Source organism: Schistocerca serialis, chromosome 11 (assembly GCF_023864345.2).
Source record: "Schistocerca serialis cubense isolate TAMUIC-IGC-003099 chromosome 11, iqSchSeri2.2, whole genome shotgun sequence".
NCBI classification, from domain to species: domain Eukaryota; kingdom Metazoa; phylum Arthropoda; class Insecta; order Orthoptera; family Acrididae; genus Schistocerca; species Schistocerca serialis.
The window spans coordinates 84891181-84905436 of record NC_064648.1 but is presented as its reverse complement, the minus strand read 5'-3'; the positions used below and the strand labels follow the sequence as shown (position 1 = coordinate 84905436).

The window sequence follows — 14256 nt, the reverse complement described above, 5'->3', positions numbered from 1 at the left end:
CTTTAATTAAGGAATTTTGGGAAACTCCTCACTAAAAGTTACAGACGGGTTTGACGTGAAACCAGAGATTTCAGAAGACATTAATGCTATATCACCATAGCTACCAACATCATTTTAGCTTTTCTACAACGGGGGTATGTAAGTCTTGCAAATAAATAATTCGATTACTCTGGTGTTTTATATTTTATTATTTTTATCTGTATTTCACTCATTACTCTTCCATTTCTTTGTTTCAATATTGCAGTTTCTGCTAGTAGTTGGAGTGAGAGCACAGTCGTTCCACCAAAATTCGACACAAGCGGTAACGCACAACAAAATAAATAAAAAGTAGGAAGTCTTCCCTTGCGCATGCATTCCTTTACGCAGAGACCAGTAATACATGTTTCACATCCATGAAATCACTAAGACATGTTTTTTTTTTCATTCAGTGTACAGTACCCACAGGGAATATGTGGTTTAATAACCTCCTCCTCATCGAGCAGAAGAAAACTCGCAGTCAGCTGTTGCAGCTGAGGGTCTTGAGTTGTAGAAGACCTCTGCAGGCTGAACATCACCGATTAACCTAACACTTTAAAACAAAAAATGAGTGTACCTCTGTTACAGAATGTATCGAATTTTGGATGAATGAGCAACTAATTCTGTCGGTAGGTGAACATGAATGAACTGCATTCCACTAGTATTCGCTTGTGTTCCGCTCGTTGTCGGATTTTAAAGGAATTTTATATGCTTAGCAGTACAGAAAGCTTTCATCAGCTACCTTTCCTATTTCTCTTATAGATGTTGGGATTGGTTGGGAAAATGTAATGTCACTGACACAGACTGTCAAAGCACTCAAAGTTTTCAACTGGAGACATGCATATTAGCACAATCTTTCTAATTTAGAACGAAAATTCCCTTAACTTTCATTGAAAGTTGACAAGGGTAAAGATGTATCTGATATGCTGATTAAAAACACATGAAAAACCTGTTCACTCTTACGTTATGATATCAGTAATCACACAGTTGTTGTTTCTCTAGAGATGTTTTGATGATTAATGATCTGTATAACGGAATTTATGAATCAGCTTATGTGACAGGTTGTATGTTCATATCAGATTCCATTTCCTTCATGTTATCTTCCATACACATAAAATCCTTGAAGTGCTACAGAAGAAACTATTTTGCGCTATTGAAATGCAGGAAATTAATCCCACTATTGAAAACCAGAGTGTAAATTCCATTTTTCTGGCTATATATTGCAATACATCAACCGATATTTGTTCAAAGTTGTGGACTCATGCTAGTGCTGCAGTTCAGTGTTAGTGCATTTTATCCACACTTTTCCTACCTACATACAGATTCAGACACGAAATTAATCTCCATTTTGCTCACTTAGTCTAAAATATCGCAAAACATAATCCATGGAAGTTATGTGCCATGGCTCAAATCTATAGAGTGCCAGTCACTTGCATCAGAGAAAAACAAAAACTCATCGTTCATAAGCTTTGCTAGTATTCTGTTCCATCCCTCCAGTGTAAACACTTGTACCATGTTGTTAATTGTCTGCATGTTCTCTCCAGCTGAATGTTTAGAATAGTTAGTTACGATTATTGCTTCAAGTTTATGATGGATCGTTTGCAGAACATTCCAGTGCTTAAAACAGGCATCATGCAAAATGTGTGGACTGATCTCACGTAAATTTGGCACCTGAACCATACTGAGAGAGCATTCAGCTGGAGTACCACCTTTTTACAGGAGAGATCTGTGGGCACTGCAAAGCCATGCGTGGCATGGTAAAGATTATTATATGTTCCTTGTAGAGCAGAAAAAACCTTTTGCCGCAAAATTTTTTGTACCACAGTGAAGATGGCAGAGAGATGCCAGATCTGTTAAAAAGTATTTAAATGGCTCTGAGCACTATAGGGCTTAACATCTATGGTCATCAGTTCCCTAGAACTTAGAACTACTTAAACCTAACTAACCTAAGGACATCACACAACACCCAGCCATCACGAGGCAGAGAAAATCCCTGACCCCGCCGGGAATCGAACCAGGGAACCCGGGCGTGGGAAGCGAGAACGAGACCGCATGACCACGAGATGCGGGCGCCAGATCTGCTTATATGCCGCCTAAGACTAAGTTTTCGGGATATCCCAGGCCTTCGATAATATTCTTCGGAAATGTCGAAAACGAAATATGTAGCTTGTGTCGACAGCATAAAACTTGCCGACTAACATGCAGTTCTCAGGTGACTCAGCGTAATAACGCCTTATAAAAGCTGGAAGACTCCCTACACAAACTTTTAGTTGACACTGTACCATAATAATGTCACTGTCATCATAGTAGTCGCTGTCATCGCAAATTGTGGAGTATAAAATGTACTGCATGATAGGATCTGTATGTTTTTCTTGTTGTAATACAGGAACTCAGGGATTCCACGTCAAGTAAGTCGGAGGATATGGGTGAGAGTGGTAGCGCAGAACGCAGTGTAACGGCGTGTTTACACCTGTGGGCGCCTCCAGAACTGCGGCTGTAGCTCGCCACACATGCAAGTAGAGGTGCCCAGTGTGAACGCAGGTGTGAATGAAATCACTCCTGTGGCAGAAAAGGCAGACACCTTCACGCTCTCTACTTGCGTGTGGGGCAAGCAAAGCCGCGCAGCGACTATACGCACATGTGTAAACGCTCCTTGAGACTGCCGACGTTATGCAATGGCGACGCCATTCAATACTGAGTGTGAGACGCACGAAATTCCAGGCAGCGGTGCTAGTTCGTCTGAAAGAGTGCAGGATATATCTGCCGTCAAAGTTTTCGACTATTAGTCGTGCTGGACCTAACTTTCTGAGCAGTTACGCCACGTGCATGATACATTTCGAAAGCGTGAGTAACACAGGCACAATTTATTTAGAAAATTTTAATGTGTCATTGTGTCTATTGTTTACATAAAAGTGTTACTTTATGTAAATAAACTATCACGCGGTGGAGGAACATAAATATTAATATCGGAGCTATAAAAGAAGTTTCTTGTGGTTCCTTGTTTACTCTGAAATAGTGTTTAATAAAGTACTTCCTCTGAAACTTTGATAAAAGTTCAGAGGAAGTACTTTCCAGTTTCTGAACATTTCCTTGTTTTCTAAGTGTATGATACGTACAATTATATATTTTACATCGAAATTATTCTGTTCCAGTAAAACAAGCCAGTTCATTCTTACATTAAGAATATATTATTCATAATGTACCTATAGAGTTAGTTTATAAAAAGCGATTCAATGCCATTTAGAATTTATGAAAGCAGATGGAGCAGTCGAAACTGGGACGTCTAATGCAGTTGTCTCTAATATTTACTCAAACTGAAAAACATATAGTTTGCAGTAGATGATGTTCTAAACAAAGTGGGTGACAACAGGTACATTCATAATTTTACACTGTGTGTTACACGATGACAAGACAAATTTTCGTGCCAAAAAAATTTATAATAAAATTTATATACACTCCTGGAAATGGAAAAAAGAACACATTGACACCGGTGTGTCAGACCCACCATACTGGCTCCGGACACTGCGAGAGGGCTGTACAAGCAATGATCACACTCACGGCACAGCGGACACACCAGGAACCGCGGTGTTGGCCGTCGAATGGCGCTAGCTGCGCAGCATTTGTGCACCGCCGCCGTCAGTGTCAGCCAGTTTGCCGTGGCATACGGAGCTCCATCGCAGTCTTTAACACTGGTAGCATGCCGCAACAGCGTGGACGTGAACCGTATGTGCAGTTGACGGACTTCGAGCGAGTGCGTATAGTGCGCATGCGGGAGGCCGGGTGGACGTACCGCCGAATTGCTCAACACGTGGGGCGTGAGGTCTCCACAGTACATCGATGTTGTCGCCAGTGGTCGGCGGAAGGTGCACGTGCCCGTCGACCTGGGACCGGACCGCAGTGACGCACGGATGCACGCCAAGACCGTAGGATCCTACGCAGTGCCGTAGGGGACCGCACCGCCACTTCCCAGCAAATTAGGGACACTGTTGCTCCTGGGGTATCGGCGAGGACCATTCGCAACCGGCTCCATGAAGCTGGGCTACGGTCCCGCACACCGTTAGGCCGTCTTCCGCTCACGCCCCAACATCGTGCAGCCCGCCTCCAGTGGTGTCGCGACAGGCGTGAATGGAGGGACGAATGGAGACGTGTCGTCTTCAGCGATGAGAGTCGCTTCTGCCTTGGTGCCAATGATGGTCGTATGCGTGTTTGGCGCCGTGCAGGTGAGCGCCACAATCAGGACTGCATACGACCGAGGCACACAGGGCCAACACCCGGCATCATGGTGTGGGGAGCGATCTCCTACACTGGCCGTACACCACTGGTGATCGCCGAGGGGACACTGAATAGTGCACGGTACATCCAAACCGTCATCGAACCCATCGTTCTACCATTCCTAGACCGGCAAGGGAACTTGCTGTTCCAACAGGACAATGCACGTCCGCATGTATCCCGTGCCACCCAACGTGCTCTAGAAGGTGTAAGTCAACTACCCTGGCCAGCAAGATTTCCGGATCTGTCCCCCATTGAGCATGTTTGGGACTGGATGAAGCGTCGTCTCACGCTGTCTGCACGTCCAGCAAGAACGCTGGTCCAACTGAGGCACCAGGTGGAAATGGCATGGCAAGCCGTTCCACAGGACTACATCCAGCATCTCTACGATCGTCTCCATGGGAGAATAGCAGCCTGCATTGCTGCGAAAGGTGGATATACACTGTACTAGTGCCGACATTGTGCATGCTCTGTTGCCTGTGTCTATGTGCCTGTGGTTCTGTCAGTGTGATCATGTGATGTATCTGACCCCAGGAATGTGTCAATAAAGTTTCGCCTTCCTGGGACAATGAATTCTCGGTGTTCTTATTTCAATTTCCAGGAGTGTATGTATGGCTTTTGGTTTTTCTTTCATCCCCTGTGTAACAAGTGTGTAAATAAATTTGTACACAAATGTATGTGAGATGAAATTTAATAATGAGGCAGAAGTGGAAAGAGAGATTGGAAATATTTGTGAGATGGAATTTAAATGATGAGGAAGTACAGTGTTTATAGAAGTCGTTCATTACACAACGTGTGTGTGTGTGTGTGTGTGTGTGTGTGTGTGTGTGTGTGTGCGTGTGCGTGTGTGTGTGCGTTCGTGCATTACAGTGATTAAATAGAGAGATATGTATGTGTACGCAAATACTGCAGAACTGGAGCCATTTTCACATCTCATTTTAATATATGTCTGGGATTGGCTGAAGAAAGAGGAGGGGGGGGGGGGGGGAGAGTGTGAGTGGGTGGTGTACAAACCACAAGTGGGCTAATTTCACCGTCTTACATTTCAATTGGCTGTTTCATTTTAATAGTAAGCTGTGGTTGACTGGGAAATGGGAGGGAGAGGGAAAATGAGTTATGAGGTGCAAAGAACAATTGGATTTGATCTTCCATGTTGGATTTTGGTGGGCTTTTTCACTTTAATGCTAGGCTGTGATTGGTTGGAGAAGGGAGATGGAGTTAGTGTGGCTTCAGGTCACTGACAGGCTTGATGATGACGTTGATAAGCCTGTGCTATCTTGACAAAGTCATGCATTCAAGGTCATTTCATAGAACCATGTGTGTAGGCAACTTGGACTAACATTTCCATTTGTTAGGGTCTTTTAAGTGCATATAGTCCCAGAATCACAACAGATATACGGGTCTCGAGCTAATTATGAGTGAGTGTACAAGATACACGTGAAAAATTCCAATTTCCTATGCTCAGATCACATGGATTCCGCCAGACAGGTGATGTCATTTCCACACGATCCACTTGCTTCATTGGTTTTATTGTCACTCATGTCCACAACAGCTCTCCTTATACTAGTATATGAAACAGCTTTCATTTTTCCATAACTGAAATACCAGATCAGATATGTACAGCACTTTGCATATTGGTTGTACCCTTGGACAACACTATATCTTTCTCCATCTCCTTCTCCATTTCATCTGTACGGCTGTGGAACAAACTTTCATGTGAATTACGTCTTATCCAAAACGGATCTGCATACAAGACGGGATTAACGGTTTACCAGTTATCATCAGCTTATCATCAGCATATCCCATTTACCTTGCTTCCATCAGGCAGTGAGCTAGTATTTCCTCTTTATTGTCAACACTATCAACATAGTTCTCACCCCTGTCTATTTCTGTTTTCTACCTTCTGTTCCATCTACTAATAACACGCTAACCTTTCTTGCCCTTCCTGTGTCCAGGGAACTTCTGTCCCACAATATTCCTTTTGCACTGATGCCATACATATCTGTTGCCAGTCATTACCCAGTTTCGATAAGAACATAAAAAGGGAAGGATAACGCAAATCTTAAATGGCAGCTATCCATTACTATATCTCTCATTACTGTTAACATTATTCTCGTTATCAGTGTTATTATTATCATCATGTACCTCTCACGTGCTATGTGTATTGTAATGTTGTGTCACTAAAACCGTCAGCTTAGATGTTATAAAATGCATGAATGGCGTAATCTTATCAGGTGAAATAAATGGGTGGATAAATAAATAAATAAAATGTATTTAAATTCGCTATGGATTTAACGTTTGTTAAATTATATGTAGGGACATGTCGCCTACTCTTACTTTCTTTCAATTCTTGTCGTCTGTTCTGATGGTGTTTACGTTATTTAGCAGATCCTTGTTCCTTGCTAAAATGTGTGTGTCAGCAGGTCTCGATAAATTTCCAGATGGGCCAAGCAGGGCACAAGATCGCCTAAAAACCTTTACAAATTTAGGGTGAAGCGTACAGGACCTTTCTGCATCATTGATATCACCAGAACGACAATGGACGAGAGTCGTAAACTATCATGTGTCAGACCTTTGTGGAAAAGTTATTTGTAGTCTAGACCACATCACGTTGTGTAGTAATATTTAATTCTGGACGTATTCCAGACCTTTATGTTGAGTATACTGTGGACACTCCCATCTTCCAAACCGTCGGTCATGTTCTCATGAGTGAATAGATATGTTAATGCCATGACGATCACCCTGGTGTGCTTAGACACCTTGACTGGCCCCCATATCATGTGATATTAATATCAAAGAAAATGCCAGAGACCAGTGTGTGAATTGTAGCATTCAACATCCGTGCAATTTGGTAGCTTTGTGGGATCTGATGAGTGGCTTCAGCTGGATGTGATATAGCTGGATGGCTTTGTGGACCCTCTGCCTCCCCATTCCCCATACACTGTGTTGTGATGTCGGTGTGGTATCTCACCTATGGTGGTTCACATTTTTTCTCTAGTATACTTATTTGACATCAATTATAGTTTTTCTTCAATATTTATGCTAAGCAATATTATCAAGCATAAAAGGTACCTTATGTGCTACCCAGTTATCATCAAATATTGCTTTCTTCGTGCAGTGTGGTTATTATTTAGATCTAAGTTCACTTTTTCAGGGTACTTTGATTAGGACACAGTTATCTGCTCTGACACAACCACATCATCTACATGTTCACCACCTTAGATGAGATTTTCTTGATAGCATACTTCCAAACAAACTACTCACCAGTTTTGTTCAAGTACTGGTAACTCCGAAAAAAATGCCTGTTGTATGTATAGGCAAGGTCACTCCTGGAGACTATGGCCTGCGTGATGCGACGAGCAGCCTGGAGTAACTGGGAGAGCAGAGGCTGCCTCCGATGATCGGTTGACAACGTCTCCAGGTTCCATTCCACGTCGTTGAACCTTTCAAAATAAAATGGAGTTACCTGACGTAATAAATAATAATCTGAAATTTAATTTTTTGCCAGAACAGACTCTAATTGTACTCTCTCAAAATTTTACATTTCCCTATGGCAGAGGTGACCAGATCATAGGTCGTTAGAGACCAATCAAGGAATGAGACTGAGTTATTCCAGCCTAAACTGTGAGAGATATGTGAGTCTTTAGCAAGCTGAGCGGTCTCTATGGAAATACAAGAATGCCTGTGCACACATTCATCTAAAACTATGACAGGACATGGAATGTGCTCTTCTGCAGAAGGATCATTACTGCAGTATGGCTTTAGGGAACATACACAGTGTACTCACGGTCAGTATTTGAGTTCGATGAAGCAGACTTTGGTACTCAGTGTCACTTGATGCAAGTCGTTCAGACCACCTTAAAAAACATGGTGTAGGCAGTTCTTCACAACATGTCTCACACTCTGCTCCTCTACGCCACTGACACACCTAGCACTTTCATTATATATCCCACTTCCTCAGGATATGGGCACTTTTTCCTTGTGCAGTTTGAATACGATGGAGTCCTGAGCTTTCGTGATGAGGAAGAGCAAACACACAGTTTTCGTCAGTTAGGCGATTCTAAAACGCGACATTTAGAATTGTCAAGAGTGCTGATCGGTGCCTCAGGCTACCTGCTCAGTGACAGCTTCGTTCAGTGCTGGATAAATGGCAGCGATAGGCGTAATGATATGTACTGCTACGGAACAATTTGGACATGGAAATAGCATTCTGGCGCATAATTTAAGAATCCACAGCCAGGTTTTAGGCGTCAAGTGTAAGCTGCAGAATAATTATACTCTTCCAGTGTCTACCATTATTTTAGCTAACATGTCCTTTGCAGAACAACAGTACACAGTTTAGATGTGGTAATATAAGTGTGAGTGTGGAAACGTTGTGTGTGTGTGTGTGTGTGTGTGTGTGTGTGTGTGTGTGTATGTGTGACACAACATCTCGCCCCTACATCTAAGCAATCCCAGGTGTGTCATATTTAACTGTGTGTTTACCGACATGACGGTTAAATTTCTATGAAAGTGTTCCAGAGAGTTGGTAGTTATACTACACTCCTGGAAATGGAAAAAAGAACACATTGACACCGGTGTGTCAGACCCACCATACTTGCTCCGGACACTGCGAGAGGGCTGTACAAGCAATGATCACACGCACGGCACAGCGGACACACCCGGAACCGCGGTGTTGGCCGTCGAATGGCGCTAGCTGCGCAGCATTTGTGCACCGCCGCCGTCAGTGTCAGCCAGTTTGCCGTGGCATACGGAGCTCCATCGCAGTCTTTAACACTGGTAGCATGCCGCGACAGCGTGGACGTGAACCGTATGTGCAGTTGACGGACTTTGAGCGAGGGCATATAGTGGGCATGCGGGAGGCCGGGTGGACGTACCGCCGAATTGCTCAACACGTGGGGCGTGAGGTCTCCACAGTACATCGATGTTGTCGCCAGTGGTCGGCGGAAGGTGCACGTGCCAGTCGACCTGGGACCGAATCGTAGCGACGCACGGATGCACGCCAAGACCGTAGGATCCTACACAGTGCCGTAGGGGACCGCACCGCCACTTCCCAGCAAATTAAGGACACTGTTGCTCCTGGGGTATCGGCGAGGACCATTCGCAACCGTCTCCATGAAGCTGGGCTACGGTCCCGCACACCGTTAGGCCGTCTTCCGCTCACGCCCCAACATCGTGCAGCCCGCCTCCAGTGGTGTCGCGACAGGCGTGAATGGAGGGACGAATGGAAACGTGTCGTCTTCAGCGATGAGAGTCGCTTCTGCCTTGGTGCCAATGATGGTCGTATGCGTGTTTGGCGCCGTGCAGGTGAGCGCCACAATCAGGACTGCATACGACCGAGGCACACAGGGCCAACACCCGGCATCATGGTGTGGGGAGCGATCTACTACACTGGCCGTACACCACTGGTGATCGTCGAGGGGACACTGAATAGTGCACGGTACATCCAAACCGTCATCGAACCCATCGTTCAACCATTCCTAGACCGGCAAGGGAACTTGCTGTTCCAACAGCACAATGCACGTCCGCATGTATCCCGTGCCACCCAACGTGCTCTAGAAGGTGTAAGTCAACAACCCTGGCCAGCAAGATCTCCGGATCTGTCCCCCATTGAGCATGTTTGGGACTGGATGAAGCGTCGTCTCACGCGGTCTGCACGTCCAGCACGAACGCTGGTCCAACTGAGGCGCCAGGTGGAAATGGCATGGCAAGCCGTTCCACAGGACTACATCCAGCATCTCTACGATCGTCTCCATGGGAGAATAGCAGCCTGCATTGCTGCGAAAGGTGGATATACACTGTACTAGTGCCGACATTGTGCATGCTCTGTTGCCTGTGTCTATGTGGCTGTGGTTCTGTCAGTGTGATCATGTGATGTATCTGACCCCAGGAATGTGTCAATAAAGTTTCCCCTTCCTGGGACAATGAATTCACGGTGTTCTTATTTCAATTTCCAGGAGTGTATTAAGAGAAGCTTTCTAGTTGGAACAAATTCGAGGTCGAAATTAAAAAACAATTTTGTAACAATTAGCAACAAGTCTGCTACATGCAGAATGTTTTCCTCCCATGCTACACTGTGAATATGGATATGCGAGAAACTAACAAAATCTCACACTGGATGAGGCGTTTCACAGAAGACAGTTGTCAAATTCTACAGATGATGGATGTAACGGTACATCAGGGAAATACAAGAGGAAAGAGTTAGATGAAAGGTGTGATGTAGTACACGCTCCCATTGCTGTCGTTCCTTACAGTGGCTCGCATAGTATCTAATAGATCAATAGAGAGCAGGAAAGTGATACTGAGATCTGGTTCTGGCTCCAGTCTTCACGAATCGCAGGTAACCAGATGCTGGATCACTGCAGATACAGTTCAGAATAGTTAGCCGGAGGTGTTATGGCTCAGCTCTTGGGACACAATGCAGTCAGGAAAACCTGTGAAGTGTGAAGGTGAGATGTCCACTGCATGGATGGAGAAGTCCAGAAGAAAGCATTACAGTTTCTGCCAGGCAACGTTTACAACAGGTCCCAGCTCTTTCAGAGCTGAGAGGTCAGCCAGTGGCAGGTGTCAATGCTGTGAAGAGGTGCTGATGTCTCGTCAGCGTGTCGTGATGCTGCTGGCGCAGGTCAGTGCCTCAGCTGCATGTAGAGCGGGCATCGGCAGCAGGCGCGGCAGGCGTAGCCCACAGGGCGTTACCAGCTCCCAACTCAGTGCTTTCGATGATCAGCCCATCCTACACTCATGTAGGGTCTGCTGATGGTGATCCAAGATGCGAGTTGCCGTGCGAGATGCCTGGTTATCCACCGTGAGTCGAGCAAAACTGCAGCACGTGTTCACGAGTCAGCCAGATGCATCTCGACTGGTCGGTGCGAAGATGGTAGTTTTTAGATCATCAATGATGACCCAGTGGAGGGGAAAGGATGGCTGTTTAACCGTTTTCTCATTCATGATGACCCAGAAGGCAGCAGCCGGAGACCACAGCTGTGGTATGCATCAGTTCTGGCTGCCCCAGTATTGAAGTCAGCAGCAGGTAGAAGGGTAAACATAGCTATTACCATAGTTGTACTTGCGTAACAGTAGTTTTGTGATGATGAGTGATGGTGAGTAAGTAAGTTATCGTATGTGCAATAACATTATCTGCCCTCACATGTCCGTCTGTTTGGGTAAGATTAGCTCTTGATGTGCATCTGCTCGTCCCTCTCCCAAGCCGTCCCAGTAAGCAGTGCATTGCATCGTGCAATGTCGCTGGTGAGTCGTGTGTATGGAGAAGCATGGGCAAGAGCATGCATCTATAAATTTTGCTGTTGAAGTAACTATACATTATATAACCTGTACATTACGCAACAAATAGTGTCGAAGTATGGATTAAACACAATTAAGAATATCTACGCATTGTATTAATTACTTTTAACCATATCATGTAGCACATATCAACCAGTAGTAGAATTTGACAATTATGATAAAGATCAAAAGTCAAAGAGTAAATAACTGTTACAAAATATATTTTCCCTTAGGACACGCAATGTTGTTAAATCAAAAGGTATCTTGTAGCCTGTCTTCTTCCTCAAAGTTAGTTGTCTCCATACCAGTTTTCATCGACATCAGTCGAGCAGGTTGGTAAGAATAAAACTTTCGGTTACGGTTTTTTTTTCTTTGGGGGGGGGGGGGGTGGTGTTGGAATAAAGCCTGCACAGAGCCCCAAGCTATGCTCTAGTAGTTACCTGTGAATTCTGGAAAATTCATCTTGCAATTTTGGAGAAGCGTGTTCGAACAGACAAACAGACAGACACAACTGTAATACAGATTTATTCTTAGTACAGAATCAAGCAATGTCTGGGTTAGAACCTGGGACCTAGGGCCACCGACGCTACTCCTAGACTATGGGTGAACTACTGCATACGAAGCCGAAACCCAGTATGCGATTAAATGAATATCAGCTGCAGAACAAGTGTTTCCCTCGTGATAATAAAATACACTGAAGAGCCATAGAAACTGTTACACCTGCAAAATATCGTGTACAGCTCCGGCGAGTATGCAGAAGTGCCGCAACGCACGTTGCAAGCCATCGCAGATATGGCCAATAATGTCCATTTCGGGGAGTATGGTGACCAGTGGAAGTGCTTAAAATTATAAGAGTCTTCCTTGAGCCACTCTGTAGCAAATCAGGACATGTGGGGTGTCACATTGGCCTGCTGGAATTGTCCAAGACCGTAGGAATGCACAATGGAAATGAGTGGAAGCAGGTAATCAGACAGCATGCTTACGTACATATCACCTGTCAGAGTCGTGTCTAGACGTATCATAGCTCCCAAATCACTCCAACTACACACGCCCCACAGCATAACACAGCTTCCACTAGCTTGAACATCCTCCTGCTGACGTGCAGGGTCCATGGATTCATGAGGTTATCTCCCTACCTGTGCACATCAATCCGCTCGATACAATTTGAAACGAGACTCGTCCGACCAGGCACCATGTTTCCAGTCGTCAACAGACCAGTGTCGGTATTGATGGGCCCAGGCGAAGCGTAAAGCTTTTTGTCGGCTCTGAAAGACCATGTCGATGATGTTGAATGGTTCGCACGACTTGCTTGATGGCCCAGCATCGAAATCTGCAGCAATTTCTGGAAGAGTAGCACTTCTGTCACGTTGAACGATTCTCTTCAGTCGTCGTTGGTTCCGTTCTTGCAGTATCTTTTTCCGGCCGTAGCGATGTCGGAGATTTGATGCTTCCCCGGATTCCTGACACTCACGGTACACTCGTGAAATGGTCGTATGGGAAAATCCCCGCTTTATCGTTACCTCGAAGATGTTGTGTGCCATCGGTCGTTATAGCATTAATCGATCTGTCAACTGCACCAGACACTTGTTATCCTACATAGGGGTTGCCGACCGCAGCACCGTATTCTGCCTGTTTACATATCTCTGTGTTTGAATACGCATGCCTACAGCAGTTTCTTTGGCGCTTCAGAGTAAAAGTATGTTGAAATGATCTAGGACTTGAGATTTGTAGATATTCAGTGAAAGTTGTGGTGGCAACATCCATACACAAATGTCGCTAACAATAATGACAGACGCCGTGTTCCATCCCTGATGGGCCAATGGAAATTGAAGAACTACTGTGTCATCTTCTACTAATGGCGCGCCTGGATGTGGAACTGAGGATCATGGGGTCAGCACGCCACGCTCCCAGCTCTCGGCTTTCATGAGGCTGGGTACACCCTGTTCTTGTTCTCTAACAAGGAAAAGATCCCTGCCAGTATCGGAAATCGAACATCGCTCCCTACATATGCCAGAAACACTGACCAGGGCTGCGGAGGTGTACAGTAATCATGTGCGCTGACTCTGTACAATGTCTGATAATGGTACAAAATTTCTGAGTGAAATTAAAAACGAACGAAATCTGTGTATATCAGGTCGGCCACCATAACGAAATTTCCAACCAGCTGCTTACTTTTAGATTAATTAAGTGTAGTCGAAAAGTGCATGTCTCAAATTGTCAAAAGCACGTGCATCAAAGCACGAAATAAGCTCTCTGGACTGAATGTTATTCACCGCCTTCATGAAGTACATTGGTTGCTTTGGATTGCTGCAGGTGGCGCAGAACTTGTACCAGGTGGTCACGTGACGCTCCACCGCTCACGTTGGTGGTGGCAGTGAGGTGTCAATCGCGGTTTGTTTGAGCGAGTCGACTGTATGCAATGAGCATACTAATGTGGGTGGACGTACTATTGTCTTGGGACATGCATATGACCAAGGTCAGAAATAAAGTCATCCAGTTTCTTCGTGTATCATTTCGGACTGTCAGAGTGTCTACAAGGAATGATGTACCACTCACACTGATGTAGCACCGCCTGAGAATAGTTGTCGAATAAACACCCTAGCCGTCAGGACCAGAGACGACTGTCACTTCGAGTCAGTAACAGTGGGTTTCAAACCCAACGTAAATATCTGCTCTCACTGACTGCAGGTC

The 14256-nt window shown here is 45.0% G+C and overlaps 1 protein-coding gene across 1 annotated transcript in view; it reads right to left on the bottom strand.

Annotated features, from left to right (window-relative positions):
* Positions 1-14256, bottom strand: part of LOC126426480 (uncharacterized) — a 138436-nt gene that overhangs the window by 81513 nt on the left and 42667 nt on the right. The window contains exon 3 of the mRNA XM_050088391.1: positions 7549-7727. Coding sequence (XP_049944348.1) covers positions 7549-7727 — 179 coding nt within the window. The remainder of the gene's footprint in view (positions 1-7548; positions 7728-14256) is intronic.